This window comes from Pundamilia nyererei, unplaced genomic scaffold (assembly GCF_000239375.1).
Source record: "Pundamilia nyererei isolate P.nyererei 1_Seehausen unplaced genomic scaffold, PunNye1.0 scaffold00028, whole genome shotgun sequence".
In the NCBI taxonomy this organism is placed as follows: Eukaryota; Metazoa; Chordata; class Actinopteri; order Cichliformes; family Cichlidae; genus Pundamilia; species Pundamilia nyererei.
This window is the reverse complement of record NW_005187429.1, coordinates 2,131,909-2,143,937: the sequence shown is the minus strand read 5'-3', so window position 1 is coordinate 2,143,937 and position 12,029 is coordinate 2,131,909. Positions and strand designations below refer to the sequence as shown.

At 40.0% G+C, this 12,029-nt stretch overlaps 1 protein-coding gene across 2 annotated transcripts; it reads right to left on the bottom strand.

The window, feature by feature from the left end:
• Positions 1-1,502: 1,502 nt before the first annotated feature.
• azin1b (antizyme inhibitor 1b) lies at positions 1,503-6,895 on the bottom strand. 2 transcript variants are annotated; one of them, XM_005728391.1, is made up of 11 exons: positions 6,680-6,895; positions 5,788-5,931; positions 5,363-5,560; positions 5,044-5,217; positions 4,622-4,794; positions 4,312-4,525; positions 4,110-4,184; positions 3,761-3,926; positions 3,532-3,641; positions 3,190-3,407; positions 1,503-3,108 (listed from the first exon to the last, which is right to left on the bottom strand). In XM_005728391.1, the coding sequence occupies exons 3-11, from the start codon at positions 5,462-5,464 to the stop codon at positions 3,033-3,035; spliced, it is 1,308 nt and encodes a 435-aa protein (XP_005728448.1). In that variant the 5' UTR covers positions 5,465-5,560; positions 5,788-5,931; positions 6,680-6,895; the 3' UTR covers positions 1,503-3,032. The 2 variants fall into 2 exon arrangements, with proteins under 2 accessions (XP_005728448.1, XP_005728449.1); XM_005728392.1 differs by having other exon boundaries at positions 5,788-5,910.
• Positions 6,896-12,029: the final 5,134 nt, after the last annotated feature.

Here is a 12,029-nt window from a genome sequence, read left to right as displayed (position 1 = left end):
AAAACATCTTTCTTATAAATATGTAATTATCAAAATTACACCCTGTTTTGTATATTGTCATGGATCTTACTGGAAGCTTCAGAGAACACTAAGAGGTCCGAGCTGGGTGTCTCATTCACTGACAGGGCATGCAAGGTAATTTACAAACAGTGAGGGCAGGGGTTTATCCATTTTATCCAGTGTACTCTCAGCGCAGCTGTGGCCACACTGGCATTCTGATCTGAAGGATCAGCTCTTAATTTGATCAAAGTGCTGAAAATGAACCACACTGCTTGAACACATACGCAAATGTTGCAATGTATGGTGGAAACACAACACTGTACAGGTTGAACTCAACTGTAATTTTTGTAATGTTTAGGATGAAATCCCGCAAGCGGGTCAGTTTTCATTATAACAGGACCCACAGCAACAAGTGATTAAAAGCTCCTTTCTGTCTAAAGATGCAATGCAGTGTGATAAACTGCTCGAGTGCTTCTAGTGGACAGCCAGCAAATGGTTATTACCCTTCCCCTCAAATATATTTGCACTGTCAGTTTAGTGCTGAAAAGATAGCATTTCTCCAATGGGAAAGCTAGGATCCATAACTAACTTCAATAGACCTAAATTACTTTACCAGCATACTATTAGGATACACAGACCACTAAAAAAATATGAATAAAACTGTTAATTCTAGTTGGACAAAATCTAACTAGGCATGGTCCATGAGTATTAACAGCCAAAATTTTAGCTTTTTTCCTTTTTGAGAGCCTTTTGATTGATGCGGAGGTCCAATGACATCACCCCATTTTAATTTGGTAAATACTGCAAAACTAATGCTATTTTAACCTAAATTTTAATTAACAAGCAAACAAACTGAAGTAACACCAGGGGAAAAAAAAAAAAAACCAAAAAAGGAATTAAGTATTTGATCAACACAAGCAAGGGAAGGCTTGGACTGAGACCCAGGTGACGACGTAGGAATATTTGCAACTTCCCACATCTTGCATTGGACAAATAGTCCACATATTATTTTAGCTTTAAAAAAAAAACAAAAAACACCACCCCCAACTTTTTTTTTTTTTTTTTAAAAACACCAATAACTAAAAAAATAAATGTAAGAATAATACTGGTTGGTGCAGCACATTCTTGGCCGTTTAAAACATCAACTTATTTCAGTTTTTAGTTCAAGTCTACTTTTGTTAACTAGCATTCGATTTTTGTTAACTTTATTAACCACAAGATTCGTGTTAGGTGTTTGTAGTTCTTACAGAGCAAAAATGAGGTGATGTCACTAGATCTGTGAATCACTTAAAGGCCGGGTTTCTCTATAACTAGGCTGTTGTAGTAGTTTTCTTCAGATTTAAAGAGTCTGTATATCCAAGTAAAGTTATTGTCTTCAAAATAACCCTAGCTGTGGGATGCAGCAAATTGCTAAAGCTCCAAATTATGCTGGCTTACAGGAACAATGTTGTATTTCCAGTCCCTCCACCCACCAATGCCAAAAACCACACAAACACCAGATGAAATGATTTCAGTCAGAAATGTATATTAAATTAATCACTTATTACTTTAACGAGCACAATGTACAGTCAAAGAACAGGCTATGGTCCATTAGTGCCTTAGACAAGCAAATTAATACATTAGTCACTCATGACACACAGGGGTGAGAGTTGATTTAAAAAAAAAAAAAAAAAAAAAAAAAATACAAACCCTGATGCTTCAGGTCATCTTTAACATGAGTGAACATGTAGCTGTAGAGGAGACTGTGCAGGAAGTCCCTCGACTTCAGAGGCATGAAAGGTCTGTCATGTTATTTAGCATTTGCACTGCCCCAGAGAGGTCTGTGTACAACTAGCATCTCTCACTTTAAAGATACAGACATGTACATCCATATCTGACACATACAAATCATTTGTGTTTGAGCATGTGTCAAAAGAAGAAGAAAAAAAAAAATTGAGAGAGACAAACCCCCCCTCCTTCCTTTGTTGGTTTTCAGAGCCAGCAAAGGAGCTAGTGAACAAGGTCCAAATCCCCTCGACAAGTGTCACAGTATTTTTCCTTTAACCCACATAAGATTTTGTGCCTTTTAAACCAGATTAACCTCTGAGAGAAAGGAGTGCACTGAATACAGTGTCCCTGTATCCAAGCTACAGCTCAGCACAGAGGGAATCTCCTACAGTAATTCCATCAGGGCTTTCGAGTAAAAGGAAACCACTGAGGTCACAAATGGAAATCACAGCACACGTAATCCATGTATCATTTAGAAAACAAAAAAACAAACAAAAACCCAATAACTTATCACAAAAACACTTAAATGGGCCATTGCAATAATACCTGGGCAATAAACACACAAGGATGGAGCTTTAAATTTGCCCAAATTATATCTGAATCCAATAAATATTAAAAACAAAAACAAGATGCATTGAGTGAATTGCAATACAGAAAAATACATCATTGTCATCATTTCATTTAAGCAGCGCCAAGTGAGGAGTCCGAGGTGCAGAGTCCTCACGTGGCAGTGATTCTTTTAAACACTTCAAAAATTGCCTACAGACCAAATGTACTGTTCTCAGACACAGGAGCTACACAACTATTGATAGGTAATCAATACAAAGCATGTGATTCAATGGATCTAAATCAATTGTACATTTTGTAAACTGAATTTTAATTAGGAAACAAAACCACCCCAAATATATGGGGGGGGGGGGGTCCCATCTCCAAAGAGTCATCCATTTTGTTGCATAATGTCATAAAAGCTTGGGCAAGAGTTCTTTTAGCAAACAGATTAAAGTCGCAAAGAGTCAAAACTAGGGTCATCTTCCAGGAAAAAATTTGAACTGAGGTATCAAATAACCAACCGTGTGTCATTGCTGGAGGTACAAAAGTGAAATTCTGGAAGAAATTACAGGACACTGCTGTTTTCCAAAGCGGCTGGAATGTTGACCACATTTAACCCCTCATCCCAAACACCACACTGACCTCTCCTCTCACACAGTGAAAGCAGAGGTAAGGCAGATCTGTGCAATAAAATATGGGACAGAGGCCGAGGGTACTTAGGGACTGTACGGGAGAAACGAGAAGTTCTTCATGGCGCCACCCAGTGTCACGCCGGCCTCCTGCATTTCGTACCTGAGGACAACAGTGTGACGATCAATTCTCTTAATGTCTTGTTGCTACATTTTCATGAGTGGCAGACACCAACGCACTCACCAGTCAGAGGTGGAGACTGTGTAGTAGATTGGCAGTGGGGGGGCAGTGGAGAGGCAGCTTAGGTCCTCTAGGCCGCACACCCCCATGTTGGAGAACAGAAGCCAGTCTCCCACACTGAGCTCTGGTAGTAGGCAGCGCTCCACCACCTGGTCTAAGGGGTCCAGTGAGGGCCCCCAAAGGCTGCTGGCATACATTGCCTCCTCAGCACACAACGCACGCTGGGGGGCAACAAAACCCATCAAAACAGGCAAAAAAAAGACAACAGTAACCATGTGTGTGCTATCACATGATCTATTCAGTCATGAATAGATCATGTAGAGGAGTTTAGTCTCCTCTACTAACCTTGTGTACTGACGGGGCAGGGATGGAGTTTCCCAGCAGCTTGCGGCCAAATGGACCATAAACACCCTCATTCATGTAGTACAGGAACTCAGTATCCTCATTGTTCTCACCTGAGTGAATACATTAGATAACCATTTTAGAAATCTAAAACAAGAGTTACTTCAACTAGTTTACTTTCTGAGGTTGTGATTATTTAACTTTTCATACAATCAGAACCAAAGTAACTCACCTTGAGCTAGGCTGTCCCAGTGGCGAGTCACCACCTTCTTGCCAATAATGTTGACAGCCAAGCTGAAGGCGGAGGCCACGTAGAAGCTGCCCGGCTGGGCCAAGACCTGCACACCAGAAAGCTGGGGGAAGTAGGCATCCAGCAGTGGCCTGACTGCAGTTTCAACCTGCATACAGTGAACAGACAGATCAGATATTTTCAGATTAAAAAACAAAAAGACAAAAACAAAGGACTGGATCATAGGAATAAATGCTTTTGCTTATTAGCTAATAATAAGCTTCTTGCTAATAAAGCAGTTAAAAAGAAGATTGAAGCATTTCTAAATGAGTCACTTCAGTTCACTACTTGCCTGTTTCAGCTGAAACTCCGAGCCAGTAAATCCACCACCAATGTCAAGGATGTTCATGTTAAACCCCACTTCCACCTGAGTAGATACAGACAGTTGTCATATCAGATAAAGTCATTTCAAGACAGAATACTGGGGGGTGGGGAATCAAGTTAATATATGTCTACTACTAGAGTTATGATTTCATAATTAGGACAGCACTCACCCCCATGTCAAACACACAGCGGGCATCTGACAGTGCATGGGTGTAGGCCTGTTGAAGGTCCTGGCAGGAGCTGGGGATGTGGAAGGTTACCCCCACCACCTCGACTCCCAGCTCCTTGGCTGCTTCCAGCAGGTGCCGGCAGCTCTTGAGAGAGGAGCCGAAGGTCATGCTGGTCTCAGCCGCGTGGGCCTCTGTGGTCAACTGCAGCAGCAACCTGGAAGGGGTGGGAGGGGGGTCAGATGCATTTTAAATTAGACCATGGATCTTCTTTTGGACTTTGCGTTTATTAAAAAGAAGTTTGCTCATTTACTTTGCATTAGGATGCAGACGGGCAATCTTGGACAACTCTGCCTCATTTTCACACACAAGATGCTGGATGTTGTTCTTGGCAGCATACTTGATGTGTGCCAGTTGCTTGAACACACTTGAGAGGATGATGCTTTCCGGTGGTACACCATGATCCAGCACCAGGCTCATTTCAGCCTGCAGGTAATGGGATGCACAAAAATAATAAATAAAAATAAATAAAACCACACACTCATTAAAACAATCAAAAGCAGTACTAAATGCGTTGCATAAGTTGAAAGGATAACAGTCATCAGCTGACTACCAATCAATGATGCTTGTAATGTAATTTCCCTTAAAAAAATGAAGTGCTTACATAAGAGGATGAAGCACTTTGCAGCTTAAAAATAATTACTGACTGAGTCAAAACTACATGAAAAAGCTTACCTTGTTGGCGCAAATGAAGCCCAGGCCCAAGGATGCCAGCAATTCAATGACTGCAGGGCTGCTGTTGCACTTGACTGGGTAGTAGGGCTGCACATGTGGCACCAGGCTCTGCCAGCACAAATGCTGTCGCATCAGTGCACCGAGATCACCCACCACAAAAGCACTTTTCTCCACCTGAGAAATCAGAAAGAAGGTAGGGTGCAGGTAAACAAATTTATCAAACATGTATAACTGCAAATCCCATCAGATTAAGTAACTCACTGATGCAAAATAGAATTCAGGGATAGCCTCAAGAGAGTGTTATAGAAGTTGAACTGACCAGAGCCTGTTCACAGATGTGTGCATCAATGACATCTTCCAGAGTCACTCCTCCCTCCAGTAGTTCAATGATGTAGCTGGGTTGGTCAGTGAGTCCTTTCATCTCAACCGTATTCCGTTAATCCGACAATCATAAAGAGCAGATAAACAAGTCAGGGGGTCACGACTGAGCCAATGGGTCCTGCCGGTATGCAACAAACTGGAGAGAAGAGGGAAGAGACGACAAAAACAAAAAAACAAAAAAAAACAACACACACACACACACACACACACACACACACAGAAGAAGAAAGGAATATATGACTATGGCCTTTAAAAAAACCCAAACAAAACAGCTTTGTGTGCAGAATTGAGTCCTTCTCCCACACACACCTTCACTATAAAAATGCATGCATCTTTGTGTATAAGACACACATAGCTACTCACATGGACAAGTCAGGAGATGGACCTGTCCCTTTATCAGCTAGGATCCCAAGGTGGCTCAGCGTTGAAGTTAAAGTGCTCCCGGTAAAGAGCCGCCCCTAGGCCCTCTGGGTAGCGTTCATACACCTGTGCAGAGACAGGGGAGCCCTGAAGTACAAGCACTCAGTATTAGATATAGATCCAGAGGAAAGACACTTTCAGGAAACATGTAGCACAGCGTTCTTAAGGAGGCTCAACAATCCTGATTGTTGCTTTTGATGTTTAGCTCTTATCTATTGAATATTTGTCATGGGTCAAAACCTGAATGACACAACACCCCTATCGGTTCAGTTACACCCGACTTAATGCCTGTAACTGAACTACTACCCCTGTCGTTAGTGTTTTTATGGCTGCTGGTACTCCTTACGCGATAGACGTCCAAATAAAACACGCGCATGCGCTGTAGTACTCACAACAGTGTCACAACTTGACAAATTGAGTATTATTTCAATGCGCAGACAAAGCATAACCCCTAACTAGAGCAAACTGATGTAATACGTTACATTAAAAGATATTTGTATTGCTCAAAGGAAACGCCATTGTGACAAAACACACTGCTGAAAGGTTCATGGAAACGACAGAACCGCTAACTGACGACGGAAGGAGCTTACGTTAGAGCTGGGTGTCCTTAACAAGCCGCTAAATGACACAATAAACGAATAAAAGCTACATAGTGGTGCCGTGACTGCGTCACAATTTCTTAATGCATTTGAGTTGAACACGAAAACACCCGGAAAACACATATTTCAATATGTGGCTCGGTCATGTGCAGCAAGAAGGCAGAAAGACGAGCCCGCCATGTTACGTCCGCCCGCTGAACCCAAAGAACTCAATCGAAGTACTTCGCTGTACTTACGTGAGATAACGGCCAGAAGGTTTTGGAAAATCGTCTTCTCTTTTTCGGCGGAATTTTTAAAGAGTAGTGGGCACAATGATATAAGAAAGAAAGACGGCTGTTTTTGCCATATGTCTAGGCGAAGAACGCGCGTCGCTCGAGTAGTGTCTTCTCTGACTGAGAGTGGGGTGGAGATAGACTGGAAAAGGAGGCTGGGGAAGAGGAAAAGGTAATCAACGGCTCGTGGGCGTGGCTTGAACGTTCAGTTTGACCAATTAACGCTCTGCATTCGTGAGCGCATACCAAATACGCATTTCCGAAAATTATACAGGCTGCAGTACATCTGTGATGTTTTTTCAGGTTGCATAACCATAAACTTTCCAAACAAGGCCACCCAGTAAATGAGCTCAAGAATACAACTGCTCCGTTTGTCAGGGAACAGCTCACACGCACTTTTGTGGTTGCTACAGAGCTATAGCTGCTATATTTTATATTTAGGAAAATATGTATAGGAAAATACTATGTATAGGGCATAAACGCTATGTAAAATAATAAACAGAATGTCAAAACAATATTTTCTAGAAAGCAGTAATTGTTTTTAAATGTCACATTTGTTAAAAGATATCAGCAATCAGCATCTGTCTAATTTCCAGAGATAAATAGTATTGCTCAGGCGTGGCTGAAACTTTGCACCTGCTTTGTGTTTAGTTCAGCAGTTCGCTGTGAATGAACAACGAACACAACAGATTAAAATAACATATTTTCTTGATTTCTGTTGAATGCAGTATTTAAACGCTCTGTGAGTGCGCCAGTAAGGGTCTGCTGTCTGCATCAAACTTGTGAGAAAAAGGAAGAAAATACCTGAACATTACCACAGCAAGTTTTTATCACATTAGTGGAAAAAACACACAGACCAGATGAAAATAGCTATCTGTGCGGAGTGTATACTCTTATATCTGTGGTTTTCATTTGCTGATTATCTTCCAGTATTCTGTTTAGCCAAAGAGAAAACTTCTGGTCTTATTAGCATTACGACTAAACACAAATGCGCTGTAAAATGTAAGCAACCGTCTTTGCATATAAAAATCACATGGACAAGGCAGGAGATGTCCGACTATTAGTTATAGAATTCCAAAATGGAATTATTTCTAAACATATTAATGCAAATATAAATTATACTTATAGCCATGCTGGTCAATTTCCAAAGTACATTAAAAAACAATATGCAATAAATATGCCATCACTGTGGATTCTTTGCACCTGTTGGCAAATGCCTTCAGATTATTTGCTATCTTTATGAAAGTCAATGGTGACAAAACAAAGCACATTAAATTTACAATAGTATAATAGTAAAATAGTGTGCTTTGGATTTCTGTTAATTGTAGCATTTCTGCCTGTAACCAATTTCAATTTGTTTGATCTTTTTCTTTGGTGTAGTGGTTTAAATACTTATCTGTAAAGAAAAGAAACTAACAGGCTGAATGGTGAACCACAGCTGAATAATATATTATCAAGTCCAAGTTATGTTTAGTCAGTTTTTTTCAGTATTTTGTATTATTTTGTATTAATTGTTGTCTGTTGTGGCTGTATTGACAGTGTGCATGTAAAGATGGATGCATCCCCACTTCAGAATAAATCTAACTATGGGTTACCTGAAGCTGAACGTGAACCTGAGGCCAAACATCAGAGAATGTATGCATGGGAATAAGGCCCGCACTTGTTAAACTTGATTAAAAGGGTATCTAATTAAGTCATACCCACTCAACCTACCCTGTCTTCAGGTAGCCACCTGAGTCTTTTCCTAAAGCTTTGCTTGGTCACTCACACTTTTATGACACTGAGAACACAAAACATGCAAACAAAACACGCTCCCCGTTTCAGTTGTACACGTTTTGGTATTGGTGCTTTCGTCACGTGATGAAATAAGATGTGAGAGTTCTTCAGAATGTTCTGTTCTTTGATCCTCAAGATCTGTCACGGTCATCATAGCCTTATTTTAGCTGCGATAATTTCAGCTTAAAAGGGATGTAAAATTAATTTCAACAAACACACAGTTCAGTATGACGCTAAAGCACTGGAACACTGCAAAGATAAGTGCGGAAACACAGCCTGCAGGCACTTTAGTCGTATGACTTTCTGTTGCACCCAACCAACGTGTTGCACGTCTTCACCCGTGTGTTTGTAAACAGCGTAGAGGTCCTAGAGCGCTTATCTTTGCTTTATGACATTGCAGTAGACACAATGTTCACAAAACAGCATGACCCAGAAATGCTTAACCAAACAACATGGAAACTGTTTTGCACATATTGCAGAAACAGCTAAACAAATGACTGTACTTCTGAAAAATTACTCTAAAGCTTATTCTAAAGCTTCAAAGTCTATTTGGGCAATTTGGACAAGAAAACCATCAACTGAAGTATAAAAGTATGTGCTTCAAGTTTCATATCGGTGCCCATGGGGTCAGGAGTAAATTAGATTTAGTCACTGTTTGTAGCAAATAAATTCAATTTGCCACCATAACTAACAAATATTTTCAAAGTTAACACACTTTCCATTGTGTGAAGACTGCAGTAAGAAATCTGCAGGGATGTTTCATGTGCTCACTGCAGTTTAAGTAGTGTTACTAGAAATATTAGATCAGAAATGGCAGTATCACATTTTAAAGGGCCCGATGACTAAAATGCACTCACTGGCCACTGTGTTAGGTACACTTGCTCAACTGCTCATTAACACAAATATCTAATCAGCCAATCACATGGCTGGAAATCAGTGCATTTAGGTCAAGATGACCCACCGAAGTTTAAATTGAGCATCACAATGGTGGGAAGAAAAGGTGATTTAAGTGACTTTGAACGTGGCATTGCTGCGGGTGTAAAATGGGCTGATCTGAATATTTCAGAAACTGTACTGGGATTTTCCAATGCAACAATCTCTGTAAGTGCAGAACAAAAAAAGAAGCATCAAGCCTGAAAAACACACATTTAGAGCAGAGGAAACGTATACAGTCTTTACTGGACTGTGTGCAGAAAAAGAAAAAACTAATTTCAACCTGTTTACCTCGCTTACCTTTTTACGCTGTACCTTTTTATGCCTTAACCTGCATAATTTGTGTCCACTACATTAATGTATTTGTGATTCAAAAGTTCAGTTTCTTCCTTTCTGTACCGACCTCTTGTGGTAAGATGTAATCATGGAACTGCTGTGCTGTCTTACTTGTCAGTTACTGCCTTTAGGTGGCACTGAATGTCTATGAGACAGCAATCTTCAGGTATTGGTAATGTGTCAGCAACCTCTATCTCTATACAGTACACTGCATACTTAACCTTTTTGGACCTTTTTATGTTGCTAGGCATATAGGCAGGATAAGGGCATCACATCGAATTTTAAGTGTTAAATATACACAGTGACTGATTTTTATGTAAACAAAAAAAAAAATTGTTTATTTGTTTACATGAAAATCTAAATAACCTGCTACTAAATAACCCTTTTGAAGTAACTCTCAGCAGTTATTTGGACATGAAATAGTTGGTAGACATGTTATTAACCCTATGAGAAAACTGTTACTTTTATTCAGGTACAGTGCCATCATAAGGCTACAGGAAACACTTTTATTCAAACACAATTTCTTATCAAAATGGCTTTAAAAGAGATCTGTGGCAGTATGTCATAGCTCAGCTGTACAGACTAAAGATCAAGTGTACAGGTGTAAAGAATAAATAAGACATAGTTATGCTTGATTTAGAGAGACTAGAATAAAGCTGTTGTTTTGTTAGTATATCCCCGTGCAACAGCTTTGTTCTAGCAGACAGTTTCCTGCACAACGTTTATTTGTACAAGCACTTTATACAGCATTTCACTGCAGGCTTTCCAGCCCACTCTCTCGTTCTAGATCTGTGCTGGAATAATTTGCAAGTGCACGTTAGCGAGGCCCCTTCACTGTCCACTTTTAAATCGCGTCTTAAAACCCACTTTTATTCTTTGCCTTTTAACCTCAGCGAGACTTAGTTTCTCTTGTAATGAAATTAGTTATTTAATTAATTATTATACTTTTTCTTTTATTTGGCTTTTATTTATATCTTATGTACTTTTATTATATAGTTCCTATGTACAGCACTTTGTGTCAGCTGTGTTTTTTTAAAAGTACTTTATAAATAAAGGTGATGGTGATGATGATGATGTGGTTCTTCGCTACATTAGCAGTTGTAGTGAGCAGAACTGGTACAAAGTTTGCAATGTTGTTGAGTAGAACTTTTAAAGGATTTTTCTTTTTGATTTCTGTCAGGATTGTCTGGACCATGTCATCTCCGATGCCACGGGAGAAGATGGCCTGGGTTTCTATTGATGTGATAGTTTTGGAGACTCGATCCAAACGGATCAAGGAGGGCGAGGAGGACGCTCCCAGAAGCCGTGCAGGATGCAGGGTACTATCCCTATTACCACTTCCTGTGCGGTGAGCAGTTTGGAGCAATGCTCCTGCTTCTTCCCTTTAAGGATTTCAATGTAATTTCTGACCATGTTGAGGAGTTTAGGTGTTCTGTAGAATAAGTTCAAGTTAAAAAGTTAAAAGAATGATCTTTTCAACATATTTAAAGCATCACAGAAATATTGAAACACTGTAGCTGGACCGTTAACAAACGTACGTCAGATGTAACTCACTGAAATTTAGGAGGTATGGCCTCTGGAAATTTAAGGAGCATCCAGGCTTGAAACTCTATGTCCCTCATTTTATTAATAATGCTCACTACCCTGAAACAGGAAACACATTAACAGTGCAGTTTTGTTTAGATATTATGTGAACATAATGAAAAAAACAAATCTCCAAATTACTACAAGTCTTGTGAGTTTTCTCTCACCAGTTTCAGTAGAGTTTTGGCTTCTTTTTAGTCAAAATCCTCAAGTTCAAACTCCCAAAGCCTTAAAAAGAAAACAAAACAGAGGTTTTCTCTCTGCATTTACACTTTAACACAAACAGACTGTCAGGTGTGACGGGGATGGTCTGTAGGTATCAGTGTAACTCACTGCTCTCTGCTCTGCTCTCTTTGCTCTTCTCCACCAACAGATCTCTCAGATTTTCAATAGTGATGTGTGATGGGATTTGATTCCCCTGCTGAAGTCTAAGGAACTCCATCATCGTTGCAATCTAAAAATAAAAGGAGCCATTTCATCAACACCACTCTCAGGTCCTCAGATATTACCTGATATTTTATGTCAACTGTGGGTCTTACCTGAGCCCTGTAGTGTGGAAGATGCCAGCAGATCTTCACAGCCATGTTGTAAATGAACAACACCTGTCAAAGAAATAAGAAGTTCCTTATTGCTACTTAAGTCGATTCTCAGTTTGTCAGCTTAAAAACCACATCAAATTCTTCAA